Source organism: Panulirus ornatus, chromosome 20 (assembly GCF_036320965.1).
Source record: "Panulirus ornatus isolate Po-2019 chromosome 20, ASM3632096v1, whole genome shotgun sequence".
Classification (NCBI taxonomy): domain Eukaryota; kingdom Metazoa; phylum Arthropoda; class Malacostraca; order Decapoda; family Palinuridae; genus Panulirus; species Panulirus ornatus.
The window spans coordinates 16,314,966-16,341,999 of record NC_092243.1 but is presented as its reverse complement, the minus strand read 5'-3'; the positions used below and the strand labels follow the sequence as shown (position 1 = coordinate 16,341,999).

At 47.9% G+C, this 27,034-nt stretch overlaps 1 protein-coding gene across 2 annotated transcripts in view; it reads left to right on the top strand.

Moving 5' to 3' along the window:
* Window positions 1–27,034, top strand: part of alpha-Catr (alpha-catenin related) — a 975,683-nt gene that overhangs the window by 84,834 nt on the left and 863,815 nt on the right. The window contains exons 1-2 of one of the 2 annotated variants that reach the window (XM_071674728.1): window positions 8,346–8,380; window positions 12,513–13,335. The exons of the other annotated variant lie outside the window; for it this stretch is intronic. Of the exons in view, the coding sequence (XP_071530829.1) occupies window positions 13,333–13,335 (3 nt within the window). The 5' untranslated portion in view covers window positions 8,346–8,380; window positions 12,513–13,332. Of the gene's footprint in view, window positions 1–8,345; window positions 8,381–12,512; window positions 13,336–27,034 lie in introns of those variants that run through there. 2 annotated transcript variants of the gene reach the window in all.

Sequence of the window (27,034 nt, the reverse complement as noted above, 5' to 3'; positions counted from 1 at the left end):
TTTTCAACCAGGTATTCCCAATCATCAGTCCTTTTTCAGCACACATCAAAACTGCTAACACACTCACTCAACTGCTCCCAAAATACTTGCCTCTCATGATCTTTCTTCTCATGCCCTGGTGCATAGGCACCAATAATCACCCATCTCTCTCCATCTACTTTCAGTTTTACCCATATCAATCAAGATTTTTACTTTCTTACACTCTATCACATACTCCCACAACTCCTGTTTCAGGAGTGGTGCTACTCCTTCCTTTGGTCTTGTCCTCTCACCAACCCCTGACTTTACTCCCAAAACATTCCCAAACCAGTCTTCCCTTTACCCTTGAGCTTCGTTTCACTCGGAGCCAAAACATCCAGGTTCCTTTCCTCAAACATATTACCTATCTCTCCTTTTTTCTCTTCTTGGTTACATCCACACACATTTAGACACCCCAATCTGAGCCTTTGAAGAGGATGAGCACTCCCCGCGTGGCTCCTTCTTGTGTTTCCCCTTTTAGAAAGTTAAAATACAAGGAGGGGAGGGTTTCTAGCCACCCCTGCTTCCGTACCCTTTAGTGGCCTTCTACGACACGCGGGGAATGCGTGGGAATTATTTTTTCTCTCCTATCCTCAGGGATATATCAATAGCTTCTACCAATGCAAACGGGTGACATTAACCCCAACCCAGGACTCTCGGAGTATATCTGCTCACAATCCTTCATCACCACAAAACCATACTTTGTCTCATCTGCTTCAGGTGGTATCACCTTAAGTGTACATCACTGCTCCCCATAAAAGGCTAAACAGAACTCTAGTCACTCAACATCCACTCTTACACAAATGTGCCTATTATGCCCTCCCACACCATCAAGCTACATAAGCAACGACACAAAATTCACTGCCTATCCCTTCATCAGCTACATCCCCTCCTCCCTCCCCTACATCACAAAACCCTATCTATACCCTCAGCATTGGAGAGTCCAACTCCAATGGCATGAGGATCAAACACACAACAACGCTAAATCTTTTTCAAGAACGTAACATAAACATAGCCCTTGTCTAAGTAACAAAATTTTGTATCCAGTATCCTTCCTTCTTCCACTGCAAAACATGACAGGCAGTATGACTAGGAGGACGATTCCTGACACCTGTACAACAAAATATCCAATTCTCAAACACGACTAAAAGCACAAAACACATCAAAGACAATGAAAACATTCTTGAAACACAGTCCATAAGTTTAGAACCACACAGCACTAACTACGATAAATTCATCCTCTATGTGTCTGTTCTCCCAGATGCACTCACCAACTGCAGAAGGTAACCAACATGCCCAACATCTGTCATTGTCGAAAGGAGAAACCTCTTCATGGTGCCAAGGAATGCCTAGTTACTGTGAGCAGAATGTCTCCCATGACACTTACGGCAGACAAGGAGTTAGTCTAGTAAAATGAGCTGGTCTTCTTTCCCGGCTTCACAATGTTGTAATTGTAAATGATACTATTCAAAGCGAGGGTGAGCTGGTGTGCCAGGTGGGAGCGAGCAGGCGTGGCAGGTGAGGATGTGCGGAAGGTTTGGTGTGGTAGGTAGGAGGAAAGAGAGTTGGTGTGGCAGGTGAAGGTACATATGAAAGGTTAATGTGGTAGGGGGAAGGCTGAAGGCGAGGAGAGATGAGAAATGGGAAGGGAATGGAGATTGAAGACTGATGTGCAGCTGAGAAGCAGATGGAGGGTTAATGTAGCAAGAAAGAAGAGACAGTTGTTTGCTGTAGGTGAAGGGAGATGAAGGGGTGGTGTGGCATGCGACACAAAACGATGGTTGGTGTGGGAGGTGAGGGGAGATGGAGGGTTGGTGTGGCTGAAGACGGGAGGTATACGGTTGTTGTGGCAGACTAGGGGAGATGGAGGGCTGGTGAGCCAAGTGAGGAGAGATGGTAGGTTTGTTTGGCTGGTGAGTGTAAGTGGGGGGCTTTTGTGTCAGGTAATTGCATTAACGGGTTGGCATGGGAGGGGAGATGAGTACTGATGTAGCAGGTGAGGGAGGGGAGGTTCATGTTGAGGGTGAGAGGAGATGGAGGGTTGATGCGTCTTGTGAGGGAACATAGAGGTTGGTTTGGCTAGGGTGATTTGGCTAGTGAGATGCGTGGAATGTTGGTGTAGCATTCGAGGAAAATGGAGTGTTTATGTGGCAGGTGAGGCTTGGTTGGGTAGGTGAGGAGAGATGGGGGATTAGTATGACTGGTTAGTGTGCAGGAAGGTGGAGGATGTGTGACGAGTGAGGGTGTGGTTAGATGGAAGACAGGTTTTGTAGGTGAGAAAAGACAGAGGGAAGTTTTGGCAGGTGAAATGACAGAGAGGGTTGGTGTAGCGGGTGAGTGGAGATGGAGGTTGGTTTAGCAAGGAACAGGAGTAGAAGGTTGGTGTGGAATTCGAGAGAATTGGAGGGGATAAATGAGGCAGGTGAGGGGAAATGGTTCGTGTTGCTAGTGAGAGGAGAAAGAAAAAGGTTGTTGTGGCAGGAGAAAGGCAGCGGAGGGTTGCTATGGCAGGTGAGGGTTTGTGGAACATTGCCGGGGTATATGAAGGGAGATGGAAGGTTCATGTGAGAAGTGAGGGAAAATGGACTTTTGATTTTGCAGGTGAGGGAGGAAAGGCTTGTGTGGCAGATGAGGGGAGATGAAGGGTTGGAGAGGCAGGTGAGGGGAAATGTTTTTAAAACCACAATTGAGAGGGAAGGTTTGTGTGCTAGATGAAGGGTAAAGGAGGGTTGTTGTGGCAGCTGAGGGGAAATGGACGATTGACGTGGCACATAATGGGAGAAGAGAAAGGTTGATGTGGCAGGTGAGTAGAGATGAAAGAATTTTGTTTAGCGAGTGAAGAGCGATGAAGGGTTGTTGTGGCAAGTGAGGCGAATGAATACTTGTGTTACACGTTTGGGTTGATGGAGGCTTGATGTGGCAGATGAGAGGATATGGTTGTTTGGTGCGGTAGGTGATGGAATATAGAGGACTCGCTGGGAGGACAAGGGTTGTGGAGGATTAGTGTGGCAGGTAACGAGACAGTGAGGGTTGGTGTGATGGGTGAAGATAGACTGAGGGTTGGTGTGGTGGATGACGATAGACTGAGGGTTGGTTTGGTGGATGACGATAGACTGAGGGTTGGTGTGGTGGATGACGAGAGACTGAGGGTTGGTTTGGTGGTTGACGATAGACTGAGGGTTGATGTCGTGTGGTGGGTGACGATAGACTGACGGTTGGTGTGGCGGGTGACGATAGAGTGAGGGTTAGTGTGGTGGGTGACGAGGGAGTGAGGACTGGTGTGGTGGGTGACGATAGAGTGGGGGTGGTGTGATGGGTTACTATAGACTGAGGTTTGGTGTAGTGGATGACGGCAAACTGAGGGTTGGTGGGATGGGTGACGATAGACTGAGGGTTGGTGTGGTGGGTGACGATAGACTGAGGTTGATTGTCGTGTGTTGGGTGACGATAGACTGACTGTTGGTGTGGCGGGTGACGATAGAATGAGGGTTGATGTGGTGGGTTAAGATAGACTGAGGGTTGATGTGGTGGGTGAAGATAGACTGAGGGTTTGTGTGGTGGATGACGATAGACTGAGGGTTGGAGTAGCAGGTGAGGGCAGATGGAGGGTTGGCTGGCAGGGGAGAGAGTATGTATGAAGGATTAGTGTGGCAGGAGAAGATAGCCTGAGAGTTGATGTGGTATGTGAGAGGAGATGGAGTATTGGAGGGGAGCTGACAGTATTAATCTGTGTGTAGACATATGGACAGATCTGTCCACAAATGTCGAAGCAATAGGGACGTTTGCGTCTTTATATAGACAGCGTCAAGGATCCACAGGAATCACTTCCATCCAGTTTTCCTAAGGCAATAAGTACGCCTATGATTAACCTGATATTGTATCATTGCGTTGCTCTCACTGTTGCTGTATTTTCTATATTTTTGAATTGTTGCAATGTTACGTTATCCTAACGCAGTTTCGTAGGACCATATTGTTGCAACTTCCCCTAACTGAAGCGAACCGCAAAGTTATCCTGTGTGTCGTTAATCCGGACCAAATTTCGTTTTCTGCACATCGCTATGAACCGTGCACCCGAGTTTGAACGTAACACATCAACTAATTCATCATGCGTCATTATGCATTCATAACTATCATAAAAGTCACAGATCATTATAGGTAGATTGATTAGAACTGATATATTATTCACCCTTCTCCATTTCCGATACCCACCAAGTCCCCTTGACCTGAGGGGGGCCAAAGAGCATCATGAACTACTGTGGTAACAACAAGTAGAGTGTAATCTCTTCAGACCTCCCTCACAGCCTAGGCTGCTTCTAGACACAGCTGGATGGCTGTCAGGACAACCTCCCCAAGATGAGAGCCCCTGTATTTCATAGTCAAGGTGAAGACTGACTTATCTCTCTCAAAGGCGGATTCTTGGTGTGTCTGGGAGCCCATCTGGCCATGTTTCTGTGGGTTCAGTATGTGAGTCAGGTTGATTTAGATTTGTAACAGAGTGGTTTAGGAACAAGTTGTCGAGAAGTAGACAACGGTCTGAGGATATGTACCTTTGCCCACGAGAATTTCGTGTATCTACACTTCTGTAACCTCAGTTGGTAGGATTCTAAGTGCCAATAAAATGATTTTTATCATCTATCATAGGATATCCTGATGGCATTTTCCTAATGATTGTAAGTGATGAACAGCTTGGGGTCCTTCTCTTTCACCGTTCAGGGTTAAACCGTACCATGGTCCCAACATCTTGTATTGATAATCTTTGCATCTTCATGTGTTAGAGTGAATGGGCTGTGAAATAACTGTAATTTCTGTGTTGATATAGACGTGTATGTATATGTGTTCCGGTGTATTTACTTTCAAGATCAGTTGCTGGTACTTCACCAGAGGTCAGGCTGACCAGAAGAACACACATTCCAGTAGTGATGTTGAAGGTCTGGGGTTCATAACTGGTGGGCTGCTGGCTGCCCAAGGCTATCCTCACGTTACCCAGAAAAAAAGGGGAGATAAATTCCCAGCAAAATGTTCGCTGAAAAAAATATGGTCAATATATCGGACCTAATTTGGAATTTTATTTGTAAGGTTTTATTTTTTCGAAGAGCTGGAGAGGGTATTGGCTAACAACATAGAGGAGAGAATGGGGACAGGGTTGAAATAGGGGAGGAGCCTTGTTGTAAGAGGGATGGAAGTAAGTGATGACTGTGGGAACTGAGTGGTCGGAGTGGGATCTGAGAGGTGAGAGAATTAGAAACGAGTGGTTAGAATTGGAGCTAAGTGGTGAGAGAGAGAGAGAGAGAGAGAGAGAGAGAGAGAGAGAGAGAGAGAGAGAGAGAGAGAGAGAGAGAGTAGCTGGATAGTAAGAGAGAGTAACTGAGTGGAGAGAGAGGAACTGAGTAGTCAGAGTTGGAACTGATAGAGAGGGGGACAATTGAGTGGTGAGACTTGGAACAGGGTGGTGAGGGAATGGGAGACGAGTGGTTAGAGTTGCAAGTGAGCAGTGAGAGAAGGGAACTGAGTAGTGGGAGATGAGTAACTGAGCAGTGGAAGAGTGGGAAGTGAGTGGTGACGGAGGGGAAGGGGGGGGGGGGAAAGTGAGTGGTGAGAGAGCGGGGACTAGGTGATGAAAGTGAGAAATGATTGGTGGAAGTGAGGAATGGGAAGCAGGGAAAGTAGGTAATGATAAGCCCGTATGTGGTGTACCGCTGTTAAGAGAGTGGAGGTCAAGTTGGAAAACGTTGGGTGTTGAGGGGAAACCTGGGCTGAGAGATACAGAGGACCTGGTTGCTCTGGGCGGATACTGCACCGTGCTGTAACCTTGACTGCACAGTGAGAGTAAAGACTGACTGATGCTAAAGAGGCGACTGCGTAGTAAAAGTGGAATTTGAAGGGAAAATGGGTAAGGTAGGTAGAGACGGTGGGATCTAACGGTAGGGACTGACTGTTCTGAGAAGACTGGCCAGCATAGTTGAGAAAGGAGAGTTTTGGCAGGTATAGAAAATGGGAATGGGTGTCACAGACGCTGCAGAAAATGAACGATATCTTGAAGAATATGGAATAAGTGGCATGGAGGTTGAATTAATTGGAAATCAGATAATGTTGTTCATCTTCTATCTCTGTTATAACCAGAGTGGAGTTAAAAGCTTCCCACTTTATCATTCACCCTCCTGTTACCACCTCTCTTTCCTTACACTGTGATGTTGCTTCCTTCTCTCTGCTGTACAGGTGTCGTTTCAGACGCTGCTCTCGTGAACAGTCTGCGTTTGTCTCAGCCTTTAAGACCTGGACTCACACCACGCAGACTGGTGCTGCTTCTCACGTAGTTCCTGTGTGGGACCAGCAACACAAGGACTGACCTTTATGATGACTTTCATCGTACACCAAAGCTTTGGAATCCTCTTGCCCTTTTTTTTTCATCTTTCTCTCTTTCTTTAACCTTTCTCATTTCAAGTGTTGGGTCTGCAAACACTTGAAGAGCTGAAATTGATATCCCTTTTTTATATGAAATCTCATTATACTTTTTCACTCTACATGACTTCAATTGCTGCCCGTCTACTCTGGTCCGTGCCTCGCCTACTACCATTTGGAAAAACTGAAGTGGGAAAATAGAGTGATTGGGAGAGTGGTGCAGGGAATTGTTAAGAATGGTAAGGATTAAGGGACTGGAGGGGAAGAGAGATTGCTGGAGGCCTGCGTCGAGGCACGGAGGGAGGAAAGAGGAAATTCCCGGGCTGCCTGTGGCCTGGGGCAAGAAATCATAACTTGGCCGACTTAGGCAGGAGAACTGAAAACTGGTGAGGACGAGGTGTGGGTGTGGGTGTGGGGGAGGCATGGGTGTGTGGGTGTGGTTGGGTTTGGATGTGTGGATGTGGGTGTGGGCGAGGGTATGGGCGTGTGGGTGCAGGCGAGAATATGGATGTGTAGGTGTGGATGCAGGCAAGGGTATGGGTGTGTGGATGTGAGTGTGGGCGAGGGTATGGGTGTGTGGGTGTGGGTAAGGGTATAGGTGCATGGATGTGGGTTTAGGCGAGGGCATGGATGTGTGGGTGTGGATGAAAGTATTGGTGTGTGGATGTGGGTGTGGATAGTTGTGAGAGTGTGATGGAGGGTATAGATGTAGGAGGTGTTGGTATGTATACGTGCGTTGAGTGCCCGTGTGAACATGGGAGTAGAGGGTTCATGAGCATGTAGGTGAGTGTGGATGAAACTGTTGCTATAGCGGTGGCTGTGTGGATGCAGGGAAGGCTGTACGGGTGGATGAGTGGTGGATACAGGCAAGGCTGTAAGGGTGGATGAGTGTGGATATAAGAAAGACTGTAAGAGTGCGTGAGAGTAGATATAAGTAAGGTTGTGCGGGTGGATAAATGTGAATGATACACGTTTGTATGACGATGTGCAATCGGGTGAGAACATAAGGAGAGGGTGTAGGTGTAGGTTGAGGGTGTAGAGGTGTTTGAAGATGTGGGAGGACAACGTGCTGGGATGCGGTTGACATATGTGAGTCAGAGCGTGTTTGGATGATGATAGGGAGAAGGTATGGATAGTACGGTAATAGATGTAGATGTAGGCGGGTACATATGTAGTAAATGATGGTACCGGGCTGGGTAGAAGGAGCTGACGAGAATGGGATGAAGGTAGTTGTAGGTTTTGGTTTGTGAAGGGTCAAGTGTGTGGCTATTATATGGTAGAAATTGAGTTGTAAGTGGATGGCGTGGATGTAGGAAAGGGTTGTGGGTGCTTGTTAAGGGTAAAAGGCATGGCTGCGGGTAGAGAAGACGTGGGTGAGTGGGGAGGATGTATTCGTGAAGATGAAGGTGGCTGCATGGGTGGGTGTGGGTGTCGATCCTCCTCCGCGTAGAGGCTGTACTGGGAGATGGCAGGAGTGAGAAGGAGCAGCAAGATGGGGGCTGAGGAGCGGACGATAAGCGAGGTGCATCGCTATGGGCCGCCCAGGCATGTTGTGAGAGCCAAGGGTTAAAGTTGCCTACATGTTGAGAGGCTCCGCTGGAAAGGGAATGAGATGAGAGTCAGAGTAAGAGAGATGTGAGGGGGAGAGAGAGTGAGAGAGGGAGAGAGAGGGGGGAGGGAGGAAAGGCAGCAACACCATGAAAGAGAGCAGCTCAGGATTAACACCTGTAATACCCCCAGCGAGTGGCAAGTAGAGCAGCTAGTGGGTAAGAGATGCTACAGGGCGTGGAGATGCGTGTGTATGTGTAGAGGTGGAGGGTGGGAGGACCCTGGAGCTGGTGGAGGGGGTGGGGTGGAGGGTGGGCGTGATAGAGTCCGCGCGGTGGGTGGCAGCGGGGCGTGTGCGCGTTAGTGTGGTGCTGAGTGTGGTGGTGAACGCAGTGCTCCGCTGGGTCGCGAGTCAGTGAGTGCCGGCGGCCCCCTGGCCTGTTCGACAACCCCGTCACAGAGATATTCCCGCCCCTCCTGCCACGCTAGCGAGCCTCTGAGAGCTGTGCAAGGTGGCACGCCGTTGGTACAGGCATGTGGGAGGCGTATAGATGAAGGTGATAGTGGTGTTGAGGGCTGCTGGTGGTGGTAGTGGTGGTGGTGGGGGCGGTGTTGTGGCTACACACTGTTGCGCCCTGCTCGACCCTCGCCCACCCGCCGCTACCCGTGGCCCTCACGCCAGGAAAACCAACAACTGCTCCTGCCGCTGCCACCAGACTTGACCCGCCTTGACATCTGAAGGTTCTAAGACGCCTTCTGCTTGTCGTGGTTGTGGCTTGTACACCAGGCCTTCCCGCGGAGGATCCCTCTGACCTACCGTGACCCGACGTTATGTGCTGTGACCTCTTGTGACCTGACCTGAGCACCTCCCTCTCTTCTTATTTTGTGAACTCTTGCCTGTCTTTGAAGATTCGATGTGCATTTCCGTGACCTGTCAACCCCAACTGTGACCTTCCGTGACCTGCCTTAAGTCCATGTGGTATTATACCGTGACCTAACACGATGTTCCATTAACTACGATCAACCTACCATAACTTGTCGTGACCTCTCACTGACCATCCTGGTGCACCTGTGACCTATCGTGACCTGTCATCAACCGCCGTGACCTGCAATGACCCGACGCTCTCACACAGTGGTGACTCGTATTAACTTTTAATAACATTCAGAGCGTTGGCCTTGCACATGTCACATCTTACTCTGACATGACATGACCTATCTTAACCAGCCATGACTGAAATTGCCTCATTAATGCTATCCCTGACCTGATACTGTTCGCCCCACCTCGGAATATCATTAATCATTGCAGACTTATCTCCGGTATCTGTAACCAAATTAGACTTAGCTTGACCAATCACGATGATATTTGACATTCTACCATGCATCAGTATCCAATGTTTGACCTGTTTGAATTAGACATAGAACCATGTAACCAACCAAATTGGGCCCTCGGCAGGCTATACCACATTTCACCTGGAATGACTCGTCCTGACTAGATTTAATGGCTGTGTAACATAGCAAAATCTGAGCTGAGTTGACCTGACGTAATCAACTTTTACATGGCTTTACCACCCATAAACCAGCATTGATCTCCCCCCCTCTTCTCGATCCATGTTGGTTAAACCAATTTCAATCTTTCGACCCATCCTAACCAACTTTCTGACCAGGCTTGAACAATTGAGAACCAACTTGTGACATGACTCAACTGGTCATGATCAATCTTGAACAGACGCGACCAAGACACAGCTACCATCTTCCCGTACCCCAAGCGTTGAGACTATTCATTATCTTGCCGTTAATAGAAACCTATACAGTTATTTAGAGAGCACGAGAGTTTTTCCCCCCAGCACAAAACATCATGTGGTGAAACAAGTTGGGACTGAATCACATGAACGAAAATTACGAAGCATTTTTGTGATATTTGATGAAATATATTTTTGTGATACTTGATGAAATATATTTTTCTGCTGTATCTTTTTTTTCACTTTTTTCCTTTTCTTTTGATATTTTTACGTTAACAGGTTGCCCAATTTGAGCTTTGTTTTTTAAGATATATTCGGGATGGGTTAGAAACTTTATATATATATTTTCCTGACTGGGATAATGGAGGAAGGTAACACGTTGTACTGGGAAGAGTGAATGGTTAGGTGGTCGTATTGATCCTGATTATATAGTTACTGTGTCTGGTGGATTTCTGAATGATTCATCCTTTGGTGATGCAGGTAGCTGGTTGGTAAGGTATGGTTGGCTAGCATGGCGAGGTAAGGTAGCTTGGTTGACGAGAGTGGGTCTTATAGGACTGGTTGTTAGAAGTAGCATCAAGCCGACTGTGAAGTGTTATCAAGGCCAAATACACTGTGAGTAGTTCATGATAGTTAGCACTCTTAAGGGCAGAACATGAGTAAAGGTTGATAAGTGAAGAACATGAGTATAGGTTGATAAGGGAAGCCTGAGTGTGAATGGTTGCTATGGGAACGCCGAGTAGTCAAGATCAGGTTGACTGTGAATGGTTGCTGGAGATCAGCCGAGTTTGTATGGCCGGTATTGGCTGTTGAGAACAGAGTGTGTGAATGGTGGTTAGGGAGAAGACGCGTGTGAATGGCTGGTAGGAAAAGGTCGAGTATAAACGACTATTAAGGACAGGCCGAGTGTGATTGGTTATTAAGGACGAGTGTGAATGGTAGATATAGGATTCTCGAATGTTGATGTGGAATGTAAGGGTAAGCCTTGTGCGAAGGATAACCATAGGAAACCTTAGTATGCATGATGTCAAAGAGAGGACTAGTGTGTGTGTGTGTGTGGTTCATAAGAGTAGGTTAATATGATTGGTGATTAATTAAGGTGAGACCGACTGTGAGTGGTGGTTAGGGCTGGACGAGTGTTGAGCGGTTGCCAGGGGCAGCAACCATTGTACGAAGGAAAAATTAGCATAATCAAGATATAAATGAAGTATAGTTGTGTAAATACATTGGCGTAACTTGTATTGTGGAACGTGTCGTAGTAATAGTGAACTTTGTGTACGCTTGTCACAGCGTGGCTTTGACTGGGCTGCATAACTATGAGTTCGCGTGCCGTGTCCATGGTGATGGAGACAGATCTTGTGGTCATACTACCGACTTCAGTATGTCTTCAGTGTGTTGCTCGTACAGCTATAGGCTTTGAGTATGGCTTCTGTAGGCTTACAAGCGGAGGATGAATATGGGTCCTATATACCTTTGGGTGGTGCATGAGTAGGACCGCACTGACCGTAGCTTATTCATGTATACGATTTCTATGTGACTGTGTGTGATGCATGGATACGACTTTAGTATAACAGTGGGTGATGTATGCGTTTGATGTTTGGTATGTTTGATGTATGCGCATGACCTTCGTATGGGCGGCCAATATATATAAATAGCTCTTGTAAAACTGTGGCCATTATGTGAATATGACGATATACTGTAGGTATGACTGACATATATGTAATATATATATTCGAGTTGTATGATTCTGATTATGATATATATATATATATATATATATATATATATATATATATATATATATATATATATATATATATATATATATATATAATCACACATGTGACTGCAGTATGATCATGCTTACGTATACATGGAGCTACAATAAGCATCTGGAAAGACAGCGTATTGATGTGGCGTAGTATGACTCCTGCTTGTATTCAGCTGTATGTGCATTAGTATGATCAGTGGATAGTGTGATCAAGTCTATTAGGTAATTAATGTTGTCCCGGTCAGCTGACCTCCAGCCATAACCTAAGTGGCCAATTCATCCGGAGGGCGCCATTGGCTGACCAAAGAAGGTTCTTGCAGTAAATCTTCGTTAAACGTTGATTTGGCGCCGTTAAGCAAGAGTTAACTAGGACAAAAGATCCAGGGAAATGGTCAGCTGGGGAGGGTACCTCTGTGTTTAACGTTATTACTGTGTGGCTGCAATGGGGCTGTCACAGAAATGGATTGCTATTGGCTCAACGCTATCCAGGCAGTCCTCTCTCTCTCTCTCTCTCTCTCTCTCTCTCTCTCTCTCTCTCTCTCTCTCTCTCTCTCTCTCTCTCTCTCTCTCTCTCTCTCTCTCTCTCTCTCTCTCTCTCTCTCTCTCTCTCTCTCTCTCTCTCTCTCTCTCTCTCTCTCTCACTCTCTCTCTCTCTCATCTATTGCCCCCTTACCTATCGCCTTATCTACCGTAGTCTTCAGTACATTTCTGTGAAACAGACAAAGTGAATTTGGAAGACTAGGTTTGGAGGTGGGCCAGACTGCCTGCATACGCCCTCACCAGGAGGTTCTCATAGTACCGCCTCTTCCCCATGACCCAGCTGTTCCTCCTCATTACCCATGATGCCTTCGCTTGGTGAATAAAGTGGGTTATTGGCAGTAAAGCTTCCGGCCTGATGAATACCTCTTGCTCTGAGACCATCCAGAATTGGGCAACCTTCATTATTTTTTTAATCCGATCTTTTTCTTTTCTTTTTTGGCAATTTTTTTCATCCACGAGCAATTTTGAAAACAAGATGTATTTTTTTGATGTTGCAGCAAGTTTTTTGTTGAGGTGTATGAGTTGCCTTGTTGTTGTTGCCAGTGCAATATTTCCTCCACTGTAAAAAAAAAAAAAATATGAAATAGTGCCAAAGTTTTGAGGAATACGAGTTTGCAGCACAGTGTGGATAGTGTGTGACTGCTAGCGGACCGTGGAGCCCCACCCAGTAGCGTCAGCGACCGCAGCACCCCACAGTGTCAGCAACAGTAGCGTCAGCGACCGCAACACCCGACAGTGTCAGCAACAGTAGCGTCAGCGATCGTAGCACCCGACAGTGGCGACAACAGTAGCGTTAGAAACCACAGTGTCAGTTACGTATCTGCAACGGTACAGTGAAGACCAGCTAAGACCGTAGTTGTGTGCGTGTGTTGACGTTTCCTCCGTCAGCGTCGGTGCTGCCGAGGTGCCGTGTGAGCGGCAGTGCCGTGACGGGTGCCACTACATAAAGGCAGGGAAGCCGACCTCACATACCCACCTGCGCGCAGCTGAGCCACAGCTCCTGTAGTTAGCCATCAGCTGTAGGGAGTAGCGTGACCGTGCGGTGCTGCACCACAGCCATCGGCCGCCCGATCAGTAGCAGCAGCAGCAGGAGGAGGAGCCGCGGCAGCAGAAGTAGGAGGAGCAGCAGGTGGTGAGGCGGGTGCCAGGGGATGGTGGCGGCCGTGGGCAGATAGCCGTGTGCGGAGCACCGTGGCCGTGGCTGGGTGCGAGGCTACCGATGGCTTCTCTACCTACGTGCTAGTGTACCTTGTGGGCCGCTCGCTCCTTACGCCCCTCGCTACCCTCCTCACCGCCGCCTCTCAACAAGCCTCTACCATGGTATGTAACACTCTACGTTCCCAACTACTCACGTTTAAGTAACTGCACGTGTGTAGGTAGTCATAGTATGATTGGTCATTTTCACATTTTGTAAACATCCTCTTAGTATTCTTATTCCTTCGACTATATCTTAGAGTATGTCTCTGTATACTACAGATCCAACAGCAGGACGCAGAACACCTAGTCTTGATTCTGTGGTTATCCACAAGCTGAGGACATTCTGTCTTAAATGCAAGACCGACACTCCTGCATACGTGGACACATGTTAGTGAAAATTTGGTGTACCGGGAGTAGAAATGGGAAGCTTTTCAGTTACCTTCACCGTTTACCTCACCAAGAATCTATAGAAAGTGAATTAGTAAACATAGTGTGACTGAGGGAAGAAAATAACTCAGCGAGACATTTGGACAAAGATGTGAGGCAAATCTTGCTCTTGATACCTTATCTCAGATGATTACGAACCTTCGCATATGTCTATAAGAAAATTCTGGACTGGAAATAAGAGAATGACCGAAAAACCCGAGGATCTGTAGTGACTGTCCTCTCGCTGAGGCGGGGAGGGCGTGGTCTGACGGGGACCCATCGAGAGGCACAACTTTGGCGAGAGATATTGTTGCAGATTACCGTCCTGGGTGGCGGGCCTCTCGTATCGGCCTCATGGATCATCCTCTCTCATCATTCAGGGGAGCTGACAGCTCGAAATCCAGCTGGGAGGAGGTAATTGACGGGCGGGGAGTTTTGTTGTGGAAGAACAGAGCAGGGAGGGAGGTGAGTGGAGCTGGGGGTGAGGGATGTAGGCTGGGAAGGGAGTTGGTAAAGGAGGAAGGGAGAGGCTCGAGGCCATCAAAGCTGTAGCTCAACAGAGGCACTCTGGAGTAATGGAGCGGGTAGGATATAGAACATTGCTCTGGCTATTGTTGGGGAGCCCGCTAGCCTGTTTACTAGGCCTCAATTACTCGTTCCTCACTCCTGGTTGCCCTTGAGAGACCACATTAGTCCTCATACAGCAGGTTCCTCACCTGTCTGTGTACCACTCCTCTTCAATCCTATAGCAGGTCTTCGGTCCTGTAACCTGGTCTTCAGTCTTCAGTAATTTTCCATAGATATTTTGACAGAATAATATTCTATAGTACATTCTACATCCCGTCATTCATTATGCAAAGTCAAAGTCATGAATTAGATAACTTATTTTATTTAGAATGAATTTCAAACCTGTGTATTGTGTTGCACAACATCCTCGTACACTTCGACATACAGAGTGTAAACATTATATATCACACACCCTACTGTAAGCCGCTCTGGGGTCATCTAAGGGCAAGTCTTGCATCCTGGCATTCCACAGTAATAGAAATTATCACCAAAAATCAACTTTGAGCGTAGATCTGTAACTAGCATTTCAAAACCTTGGCCTCGTAAACCAGGCTAAAGATTCAACTCAACCATGAAGTACGTTTTCACTAAACTGGTCTGTTGACCGTACCAGCTGCTGATAATCCTCGTGAAAACCTAACACAGTTTGTGTGGCATTACCGCCCATGCATGGCCGCGCCTTGGCTTAGGTTCCGAACGGCCTCAGTGGATACCGGCCTGATGAGATCACGTCCACACGCTCGTAAAACCCACCACTCTGGCCACGCTTACCAGGATAAGTCACCCTCTTAAACCTGCAGTTCGAGCCCGCCCACACTACCACAGTGGGAGCCCTGAAGCCCGCCCACACTACCACTGTGGGAGCCCTGAAGCCCGCCCACACTACCACTGTGGGAGCCCTGAAGCCCGCCCACACTACCACTGTGGGAGCCCTGAAGCCCGCCCACACTACCACAGTGGGAGCCCTGAAGCCCGCCCACACTACCACTGTGGGAGCCCTGAAGCCCGCTCACACTACCACTGTGGGAGCCCTGAAGCCCGCTCACACTACCACTGTGGGAGCCCTGAAGCCCGCACACTCTACCACTGTGGGAGCCCTGAAGCCCGCACACACTACCACTGAGGGAGCCCTGAAGCCCGCCCACACTACCACTGTGGGAGCCCTGAAGCCCGCACACACTACCACTGTGGGAGCCCTGAAGCCCGCACACACTACCACTGTGGGAGCCCTGAAGCCCGCACTCTCTACCACTGTGGGAGCCCTGAAGCCAGCCCACACTACCACTGTGGAAGCCCTGAAGCCCGCACACACTACCACTGTGGGAGCGCTGAAGCCCGCCCACACTACCACTGTGGGAGCCCTGAAGCCCACACACAATACCACTGTGGGAGCCCTGAAGCCCGCACACACTACCACTGTGGGAACCATGAAACCCGCCCACACTACCACTGAAGGAGCCCTGAAGCCCGCCCACACTACCACTGTGGGAGCCCTGAAGTCAGCCCACACTACCACTGTGGGAGCGCTGAAGCCCGCACACACTACCACTGTGGGAGCCCTGAAGCCCGCCCACACTACCGCTGTGGGAGCCCTGAAGCCCGCACACACTACCACTGTGGGAGCCCTGAAGCCCATCCGCACTACCACTGTGGGAGCCCTGAAGCTAGCCCACACTACCACTGTGGAAGCCCTGAAGCCCGCTCACACTACCACTGCGGGAGCCCTGAAGCCCGCACACACTACCACCGTGGGAGCCCTGAAGTCCGCCCACACTACCACTGTGGGAGCCCTGAAGCCGGCACACACTTCCACTGTGGGAGCCCTGAAGTCCATCCGCACTACCACTGTGGGAGCCCTGAAGCTAGCCCACACTACCACTGTGGAAGCCCTGAAGCTCGCTCACACTGCCACTGCGGGAGCCCTGAAGCCAGCCCACACTATCACTGTGGGAGCCCTGAAGCCAGCCCACACTACCACTATGGGAGCCCTGAAGCCCGCACACACTACCACTGAGGGAGCCCTGAAGCCCGCCCACACTACCACTGTGGGAGCCCTGAAGCTAGCCCACACTACCCTGTGGAAGCCCTGAAGCCCGCTCACACTGCCACTGCGGGAGCCCTGAAGCCAGCCCACACTATCACTATGGGAGCCCTGAAGCTAGCCCACACTACCATTTTGGGAGCCCTGAAGCCAGCCCACACTACCACAGTGGGAGCCCTAAGCCCGCCCACACTACCATTGTAGGAGCCCTGAGGCCCGCCCACATTACCACTGTGGGAGCCCTGAAGCCCGCCCACACTACCACTGTGGGAGTCCTGAAGCCCGCCCACACTAACACTGTGGGAGCCCTGAAGCCCGCCCACACTACCACTGTGGGAGCCCTAAAGCCAGCCCACACTACCACTGTGGGAGCCCTGAAGCCCTCCTATACTACCACGGTGGGAGCCCTGAAGCCCGCCCACACTACCACTGTGGGAGCCCTGAAGCCCGCCCACACTCCCACTGTGGGAGCCCTGAAGCCCGCCCACACTACCACTGTGGGAGCCCTGAAGCCACCCTACACTACCACTGTGGGAGCCCTGAAGCCCGCCCACACTTCCACCGTGGGAGCCCTGAAGCCCGCTCATACTACCACTGTGGGAGCCATGAAGCCAGCCAACACTACCACTGTGGGAGCCATGAAGCCCGCCCACAATTCCACCGTGGGAGCCCTGAAGCCCGCCCATACTACCACTGTGGGAGCCCTGAATCCAACAAACACTACCCCTGTGGGAGCCCTGAAGCCCGCCCACACTTCCAGCGTAGGAGCCCTGAAGCCCGCCCATGCTACCACTGTGGGAGCCCTGAAGCCAGCCAACGCTTCCACTGTGGGAGCCCTGAAGCCCGCTCACACTACCACTGTGGCAGCCCTGAAGCCCGCCCACACTCCCACTGTGGGAGCCCTGAAGCCCGCTCACACTACCACTGTGGGAGCCCTGAAGCCCGTCCACACTACCACTGTGGTAGCCCTGAAGCCCGCTCACACTACCACTGTGGGAGCCCTGAAGCCCGCTCACACTACCATTGTGGTAGTCCTGAAGCCCGCTCACACTACCACTGTGGGAGCCCTGAAGTCCGCTCACACTACCACTGTGGGAGCCCTGAAGCCCGACATCACTGCCACTGTGAGAGCCCTGAAGCTCGCCCTCACTACTGCTGTGAAAGCCCTGTAGCCCGCCCACACTACCACTGTGCGAGCCCTGGAACCTGCCCTCACTCCGATTGAGGGAACCCTGGAACCTGGCCACATTATGACTGTTAGAACCTTTGAGCTCTACCATATAGCCACTGTGGAAGCCCTGGAGCCCTACCACACAGCCACTGTGAGAACCCTAGAGCCCAACCACACAACCGCTGTGGGAGCCCTGAAGCCCTCCCACACGACCATTTTGAGAAACCTGCCGGCCGACCTTTGCCTAGAGCAAACTTCGCCAAGACTTCGAGGCAGAAACAGTCAAACGTAGGGAAAGCTGGGTAGTAACTATAGATCTGTCAAGTAAAAGGCATTATATGGGTCATTCATCGGATGGACATAAACAAAAGATGAGGAAATGAAGGATGCATCAGTGCTCATCATAAGCTTGGAGATATTATCAACTTATAGAGGAACAGGATCGACATTTATAAACGTGAAAGAGGAAGTAAAGAAACCAAGGAATCAAACGAAAGATGATGAGAAATGTCATCAAGGTAGGAAAGGAAATCATGGTGCAGAAAAATATAATCAAAGGACGTGGTAACAGAATCAAATCACTTGAGGGGATTCAAAAGGAATGAAATCAGAGGGAAGAAGGCGTAATCACTGACAAACGAAAAGGGTCAAAAGGTTTTCTCCGGATGTCCTTGGGATTGTTCAACTAAAGGAAATGCCCATAACACAGAGTCCAGAGACTGTTGATAATAATGGGAGGAGGAAGCAGGAGCAATTTCTGGGATTATTGAGAAGAAACAGAGAGTAAGACTGACGCAGTGAAACATGGCACTGGAGACAATTAAACAGAGTACACAAGGAATTATTCAAGAAGCTGTAGAGAGCAATGTGCAATGTTCGAGACAATTGAGGAAATACCATTTTCTGTTCGACGGAAGACTTAAAAAAGTGCAGGGTATTCACGATAAAAGAAAAAGAGAATGTTAAAGCCAAAGAAGTGGAGTTCATGAATCAACACTGAAGGATTTATCACACGGTTGGATGACACCCAAATTAAGAACGTAAACCAAGTACGAGACAGATACAGATGTGTTACAAATACTGTTCCGCTGGAAGAAGAGCATATTCTAGACAGAATGGACAGAAAGGATGAGGATGGAATACTTCTTAAAGGGCTACTAGAGGATACAGACATACCAGATGCAGTTTCTGTGATGGGAGAGACAAGGAGAATCGGTAGGTACAGTATAGACAGTCGAGAGCGGCTGAAAAGGTTACGTTCTATTTGGAGTTATGTAGCCAGGAGGCACTTCAGCTGGCTAACAAACTTAGGAACAAGGAGGAATCCATTAGGGTATGCATCAGGCGTGATAGACCAAGGGCAGAGAGAGAGAGAGAGAGAGAGAGAGAGAGAGAGAGAGAGAGAGAGAGAGAGAGAGAGAGAGAGAGAAATATATACGCTCAGAAGAAAATGAAATGGGAGACATCAAATGAGGCAAAAGGACAACTGTATGCAACAGCCTCGCCGTTACCTGAGGTCAGATATGTTAACTAATGGAAATGTCAGACTGAAAGTAATGTACAACAACTATGGACTATGGACCAGTAGTAATTGGCAAAGAGATGGAATCCAAGGATCGAATTAGGGAAAACGAAGATATAGCATAGAATATAGCATAGGGTATTGAAAGTATCATATATGTTACACTAACTCGAAGAGGTGGTCATGTAATACATGAGTATGATTATGTGTCAAATGAGGACATAAGATAGCAGAAATGAAACCATACTGAAAGAGGAGATATTATCTTGAAAATTACCCAGAACTCAGCAGTTTCTATGGTAAACTGAACTGGGGACTTTCGTTCAATTGCCAGGAATGAGGGCACTGTGGGGAAGGTTCTGTGACATAGAATGAAAAGGTAGGAACATGTATACATCTACCACTCATATACAGAGGGTGGGTGTATCAAGATGTGTGGTTCAGTAAAACTGGTAAACAACATGGGCACTTAACGATGCGCAAGCCAGCATTAGTAAGATATCAGAGAGCAAGGAACGAGTATAGCAAAGATAAGACAAGAGCAAGAAGAAAATCTTTGAAGTGAGCACAACAGATTAGGTAAGAAATAATGTAAGACTTATCCATAAATTCATCAGCAGTAAATTGTCAGCCAAAGAGCAGCTGAGAAGGTTACAGCAATCAAAGGGAATTAGTTGTAAGAATAATGTAAGGATTTGCATGAAGTGAATGACAAGTTCAAAAGTGTTTTCACAGTTGGAGACATTGTGGCCCTAAGACCAATAAGATGGAATGGGAAGGACGTCTTGAAAAGCAGTGAGATACCTAGAAAACATATGCAGAGTACCTATGGGTTTATTGTGCTTATGAAATTTCTCCCTGTGTACTGAAAGTCTCAGCAGATACTCTTGAGAGACCACCTGAAACATCTTTCACGAAGTCGCTGGAGGAAAGTGAAGTACCAAGGGATTGGAATGGGGTAAAAGTCATACTTTCTTCATGAAGAAGTTGAGGAAATTAGAACTGCAAGCAGGAATAATGGGTAGCCTTCTTCACTGGATTTGCTACGTCAGTGGAAGGGAGCGAGGGACTCTGTAAGAGGCACCTTCTCGAAGTGGGTCGGGATCACCAGTGGCGTGCCGCTGGGCTCTGTCCTGGGTCATCTGCTCTTCACGGTGTATGTAAATGACTTGCCTGATGGACTGGACTCCTACGTCTCTGATTATATTTATGTCACGCGAGAAATTAAGAATGACTGTGACGACATCAGCTTACAAGGGAACCTGAGCAAACTCTAGAGCTAACCTGATAAGCTGTTGATTAAATTCAGTCCGACTAAGTGCAAGGTAATGAGGATGGAGCCTATTGAAACAAGGCCTCGTTACGATAAGTAAGGTACAGGAATCTATTTGTGAAAAAGAGAATTAGGGTTCAACATTGTGCTTGATGTGTCGCTGGAGCTACACATCAAGAAAACGGTAAAAGAGGCGGACAGTCTTCTGTGTGTAATCATATTCGTTTTTAAGTTAATGGGCGAGAAAATGTTCGGTAAAGTATTCACAACATTGACCAAAATTGGAATATGCCTGGTAAACACAGCTACAGAATTTCAAAGATCAAATTGAGTGGATGCAGAGAAGGGCATCTAAGACGGTAATTGAATTATAACATTTGAACTGCAATGAAGAACTGAGGGCTTCTGAATCTATCCACCGTGGAGAAAGAAGAAGGGAAGGGCGACCTGATTATGGTCCTCAAGTCCTCTAGAGCAGTTGGGCGACGTAGGCAATGACCAGCTCTTCATGATATGTAGTACAAAAGTAGCTAGAGGCCATGACAGCCAGCCAGGCCAGAAGCTTGCTAAAAAAGACGTAAAGAAGTACCATTTTAGCGTAATTGTAGTGTAACATTGCAACAGACTAAATAAGGAAACTGTTAGGGTCGGCAGTATGCATGTTTAAAAGGCTCCTTGATGATACAGAAAGTTCACATGATGGGGTCTCACAAATGTAAAACTTTCTCCCTCAACCACACATATAGGAAATAACACAGCCATTGGGAAAACTCGACCACAACTACTCAAGTGAGAGCCCAGGAACTCTATCAAACTACAAGTGTTGGAGTCTATAGCCCGCCCACACTACGGCTATGAGAGCCCTGTAACGCGCCCACACTACCGCTGTGAGAGCCCTGTAACCCGCCCACGCTACCGCTGTGAGAGCCCTGTAGCCCGCCCACACCACCGCTGTGAGGGCCCAGCAGCCCGCCCGCACTACCGCTGTGAGAGCCCTGTAACCCGCCCACACTATCGCTGAGGGCCCTGTAGCCCGCCCACACAACCGCTGTGAGCGCCCTGCAGCCCGCCCACACCACCGCTGTCAGAGCCCTGTAGCCCGCCCACACTACCACTGTGAGAGTCCTGCAGCCCTCCCACACTACCGCTGTGAGAGCACTACAGCCCGCCCACACTACCGCTGTGAGCGGACTGTAGCCCACCCACACTACCGCTGTGATAGCACTACAGCCCACCCACACTACCACTGTGAGAGCCCTGCAGCCCGCCCACACGACTGCTGTGAGAGCACTTCAGCCCGCTCACACTAATACTGTGAGAGCCCAGCAGCCCGCCCACACTACCACTGTGGATAACCTGCAGCCCAGTATACAACCACTTTTGAAGCCCGACCTCACTACCATTGTGAGAGCCAGCCCACACTACCACCCTTGAAACCTGACCAAACATCCTGCCATTGTGGAAACCAAGGAGCTCGGCCATAGGTCACTGTGAAACCCAGACTACATAATCACTGTGGGAGCCTCTTCATATCACCGTTGACTAAGCCTAACCTCCCAACCACTGTGGAGGCCTGACCATGTTACCACTGATGGAGCCCTGCTTCGAAACCACTGTGGGAGCCTGAACAAACCACCTCTGATGAAGACCAACCTCTCAAACCACTGTGGGAGCCTAACCATACCACCACTGATGAAGACCAACCTCTCAAACCACTGTGGGAGCCTAACCATACCACCACTGATGAAGGCCGACCTCACAACCACTATGGAAGCCCGACCGTACAGCCGGTTTAGAATCCCGACTATACTTCCACTGTGGGGGTCTATGAAGTCCGACCACACTACCAATGTGGGAGCCCAGTAGCTTTCCCACAGTACTTCTGTAGGAGCCTTAGACCCTTTTGATGGCACTAGCAATGTGGGAGCCCAAACCCATAATCACTGTTGGAACCAGACCACACAACCATGGTAGAAAACCAGAATCCCACCTTCACAACCACTGTGGGAGGCCTGGAGCCTAACCACACAACCCCTCTGGGAGCCCTGGACTTTGTCACTGTGGGAGATTTCGAGCCCACCTACACTCCCACTGTCAGAGTCCTGAGCTCGGCCACACAGCCACTGTGGGAGCCCTGAGTCCCGACCACCACACTGCCGCTTTGGGAACCCGACCACATAGGGAGAGTCACACAGCCCGACCACACAAACACCGTGGGAGGCCCATCACACTCCCACTGTAAACAGTACACCAAGGCCACTAGCAGTCCTCCTCCAATGACAGGAACGTGGCTTCTAAACGAACGAAATTCGTCTACTTATTATAACCTGGCGACCAAGCCAGAGATCCTCGTCCACGAATGGCAACCAGGCCAACCATATGCGTGCTATCAGCTCGTCCGCTGATGGTAGCCCAGCAACCATACTCAACCATGCTACACAAGTCCCTAATGCCTGATAACCAGATAAGCATTATGTACAGTGAACACTTTATCTTCTCTGTGGTTCGTTATCTGATAAGTATATTAGTCTAATTAACACATGAAAAGTAATGTTTGATTAGCAAACAAGTTCAGTCATTGCGAAGTATGCAATCTACTGGTGAGTAATTAGTATGTATTGCCATTCATTACTGCTTCGTAATTATACTCACCTTTTTTTTTTGTTACTGCAACAAACTCACTCGTGGTTAATTGGCAAATAACCTCTGTAGTTACAGGCTGATAAGAAAGAAAGAATAAAAGAATACCCGCTCTTAAATGGGAGGCAAAAGGGCTCGTTTGAGGTACAGATTAACTCCGTAATGAGTCATTACAGCTTAAACCCTTTAAGGAATAGTTGAGAATACTGATGCTTCATCAAGTACAGATATAGACGAGTGGAGTCGGAGGAATGTTCAAGGTTGGAGATATTCCAGGGAGGAGATTCCAGAGGAGTCATTGTGGCACCGTAGAAGCGGGCGTGTTGTGTGTGTGAGGTTGTGACTGGAGGCGCTAGTCTCCCTTGATGAATCGGTTTAGTATGCAAAGTGAATAATGAAGAAGCGTTTATATTAATGCAGAAGCCTTAGCTCTCTCTAACGCACTGGACATGTGTGTGTGTGTGTGTGTGTGTGTGTGTGTGTGTGTGTGTGTGTGTGTATGTGTGTGAGTGTGTGTGTGTGTGTGCGACGATGTACTAAGCCAGTGATTATGCAGTGTACTGACTCAATACATTCTTCATATCATTTCATCAGTACAGTGTACGACATATGTCTGCTTATCTCTCCTCACAGCGTGTACGACGCTGGTTTCATAATACCATAACACATCTCATACTAATCTTTGACCTCGTAACGTCTGTCAAACTAGTTTGAAGTATCTGCTCTGTAGTTCATGAGACACTTGCTTTAGGTAGCCTGTACCTAGATCATATTGATTAATTGCTCAGAGTCTTCATCAACTGATTCATTGATCCAGTACCTTCATCAACTGGTTCATTGATCTAGTGTCTTCATCAACTGGTTCATTGATCCAGTGCCTTCATCAACTGGTTCATGGATCCAGTGCCTTCATCAATTGGTTCACTGGTCCACTGTCTCCATCAACTGGTTCATTGAACCACTGTCTTCATCAACTGATTCATTGATCCAGTGCCTTTATCAACTGGTTCATTGATCCAATGTCTTCATCAACTGATTTAATGATCCAGTGTCTTCATCAACTGATTCATTGATCCAATGCCTCATCAACTGATTCATTAATCCAGTGCCTTTATCAACTGGTTCATTGATGCCTTCATCAACTGGTTCATTGATCCAATGTCTTCATCAACTGATTTAATGATCCAGTGTCTTCATCAACTGATTCATTGATCCACTGTCTTCACCAACTGATTCATTAATCCAGTGCCTTTATCAACTGGTTCATTGATGCCTTCATCAACTGGTTCATTGATCCACTATCTTCATCAACTGGTTCATCGATCCAGTGCCATCATCAACTAGTTCATTGATCCAGTGCCTTCATCAACTGGTTTATTGATCCAATGCATTCATCAACTGGGTCATTGATCCAGTGCCTTCATCAACTGGTTCAGTGATCCAGTGCCTTTATCATCTGGTTCATTGATCCAGTGCCTTCATCAATTAGGTCATTGATCCACTGTCTTCATCAACTGGTTCAGTGATTCAGTGCCTTCATCAACTGGTTCACTGATCTAGAGCCTTCATCAACTGGTTCATTGATCCAATGCCTTCATCAACTGATTCATTGATCCAGTGTCTTCATCAACTGGTTCATTGATCCAGTGAATTCATCAACTGCTTCATTGATCCAGTGCCTTCATCAATTGATTCATTGATCCAATACCTTCATCAGTTGATTCACTGATCCACTGTCTTCATGAACTGGTTCACTGATCCACTGTCTTCATCAACTGGTTCACTGATCCACTGTTTTCATCAACTGGTTCACTGATCCACTGTGTTCATCTACTGATTCACTGTCTGCGCCACAATAGTTTTAGCTACCTAGTATGAGGTCTCATCGGTTTATTGATTCAGTGTTTGCGTCAGATTGGTTTATTGATGAGTGCCTACATTACCCTGGTTTTATGAATGTACTGCTTACGTCATACGGCTTTATTGATCCAGTACCTACGTCACACTGTTTTAATCACCTCAACAGGTTGTTAGTTAACCCACCTCACGAATTTCTCAGAAATCTGTGCACCGGAGATGTTCAAAGCGTGTTGTGTTATATCCCACCTTGTATACTAACCTGAGCTGGCCGAAGTGTGGGAGGTATGGTTCGCTGTGTATTGTATACCTACACCCCAGGACTCTGTAGTGTAGGGTGAGCGAGGGGTCGAGGGGGGATCACTCAGGAGCTGCTAGTGCGTAGGGATGGGTTGGTGGCATGCAGAGGTTGCCGGTGAATGATGTGTGATGCTGAGTGGCGGAGTAGGCGTTGTAGGGTGTCGTGGGTGTTGTGTAGTAGAGTAAGTATTGTAGGGGGTTGTGGTGTTGTGTGGCGGAGCGAGTGTTGACGGGTGTGGAACGTTGTGTAGAAGAGGACGTGTTGTATGGTGGGCCAGGTGTTCAAGGGTGTGGGGTGTTGTATGCTAGAGCAGGTGTTAGGGTATGGAGTGCTGTGTGGTGGAGCAAGTGTTGTAGGGTATGGAGCATTGTGCGAGTAGCAGGTGTTGTAGAGTGTGGGCTGTTGTATGGCCACCCATCACCTCCTCATTGTCTCTCACCGTCACAGCTGCCACTCTGCTCTTCATCGTTGCTAATATGACACCACAGTGATGCTGGTGCTGGTTTGGTACATCCAGCACCTCCCTAATGCAGGTTAGGTAGTTCAATCTTCTCCTTGATGTAGGTCTGGTACAAGTCATCACCTCCTCTGGGACACATCTACTTGATCCATCATCTCCCTGAAGCAGGTCTGCCGGATTCATCACCTCGCTGTAACAGGTCTAGTAGATCCAACACCTTCATAAAGTAAGTCTGGGAGATCCAAAACCTCCCTGTTGCTGATCTGGTAGATCCAATACCTCCCTGTTGCTTATCTGGTAGATCCAATATCTCCCTGTTGCTGATCTGGTAGATCCAGCACTTCCTTGAAGCAGGTCTGTTAGATCCAGCACCTCCCTGAAGCAGAGCTGCAAGATTCAACAACACCTCCCTGATGCAGGTCTGGTAGTTCTAGTACCTCCACGATGCAGCAATGCTTAATCCATCACCACTCTGAAGCAGGTCTACTTGACCCAAGACCTCCTGAAACGGATCTACTTGACGCAACACCTCGCTGGAATAGACTTGCTTGACCCAACACTTCCCAGAAGCAGATCTGCGAGATTTAGCAACCACATGAAACAAATATGATAGATTCAGCACCCCTGTAAAGCTGATCAGATAGATCTATACCAAAGCCAAAAGTATAAAAGTAAAGTGAAATGAAATAACATACTTATGGACTGTAACGAAAACGGGATCTCATAGCACTGGCCAAGACATGGAAAGCTACTACAGATAATGATTTACCTCAGCATTACCGATGCCAGGATATTAGATTGTCGGTAAAAGTTGATGACAAAAGTCAGGTGACGGATTTATGCTCCGTGCCCAACACTAGCTGGTTACATTTAGTTGATGTCGATGTGTGTGATGATTAACTCGCAACTGGTTGTCGGAGTAGTGTGTGGATCTCTGGTGAATATATGGAGACGCGCATTGCTTCACATCAAGAGACTAAGTCCCATTTAAAGACAAAACGAAGCAATAATTATGGGCGACCTTACCAAAACCCAGCTATAACTAGAATATTTAAACAGGTAACCACGAGGGACATGGATGAATCAGTTTAATATAAGATTGTGTTTTGAAACAAATAATTCATCACCCATCACGGGTTAATGCTATTACAGATTTAATCCTTACCAGGATAGGGACATTATTAGCTTTAATGAGGTCGGTGAAAAGTTAGGCGAGTGACCATAATATCATTAGATTTATTATAAAATACTGTCTTGATTAACGGAAAATGATAAGAAAAAATACATAAAACCAATCTTAGAGCAGCAAAGTGTTAAAATGTGTCGGGGATATTAGTAATGTAAAGTGGGTCAAGGTTTTAGATGAAAATACAGATGAAAAGACGTATAGTAGTGTGGGATTAAGGATGAATTACGTCGTCTGAAAGATGAGGGAAAGAGGAGTAACGAGAGAGAAATTCCAACCTGGTTGGCTAAAGATACAAAAGATTTGATCAGACGTAAGAGAAATGCCGAATGGAAATTTAGAGTAAATGATGATCCGTAAGGTAATGGAATGTACATC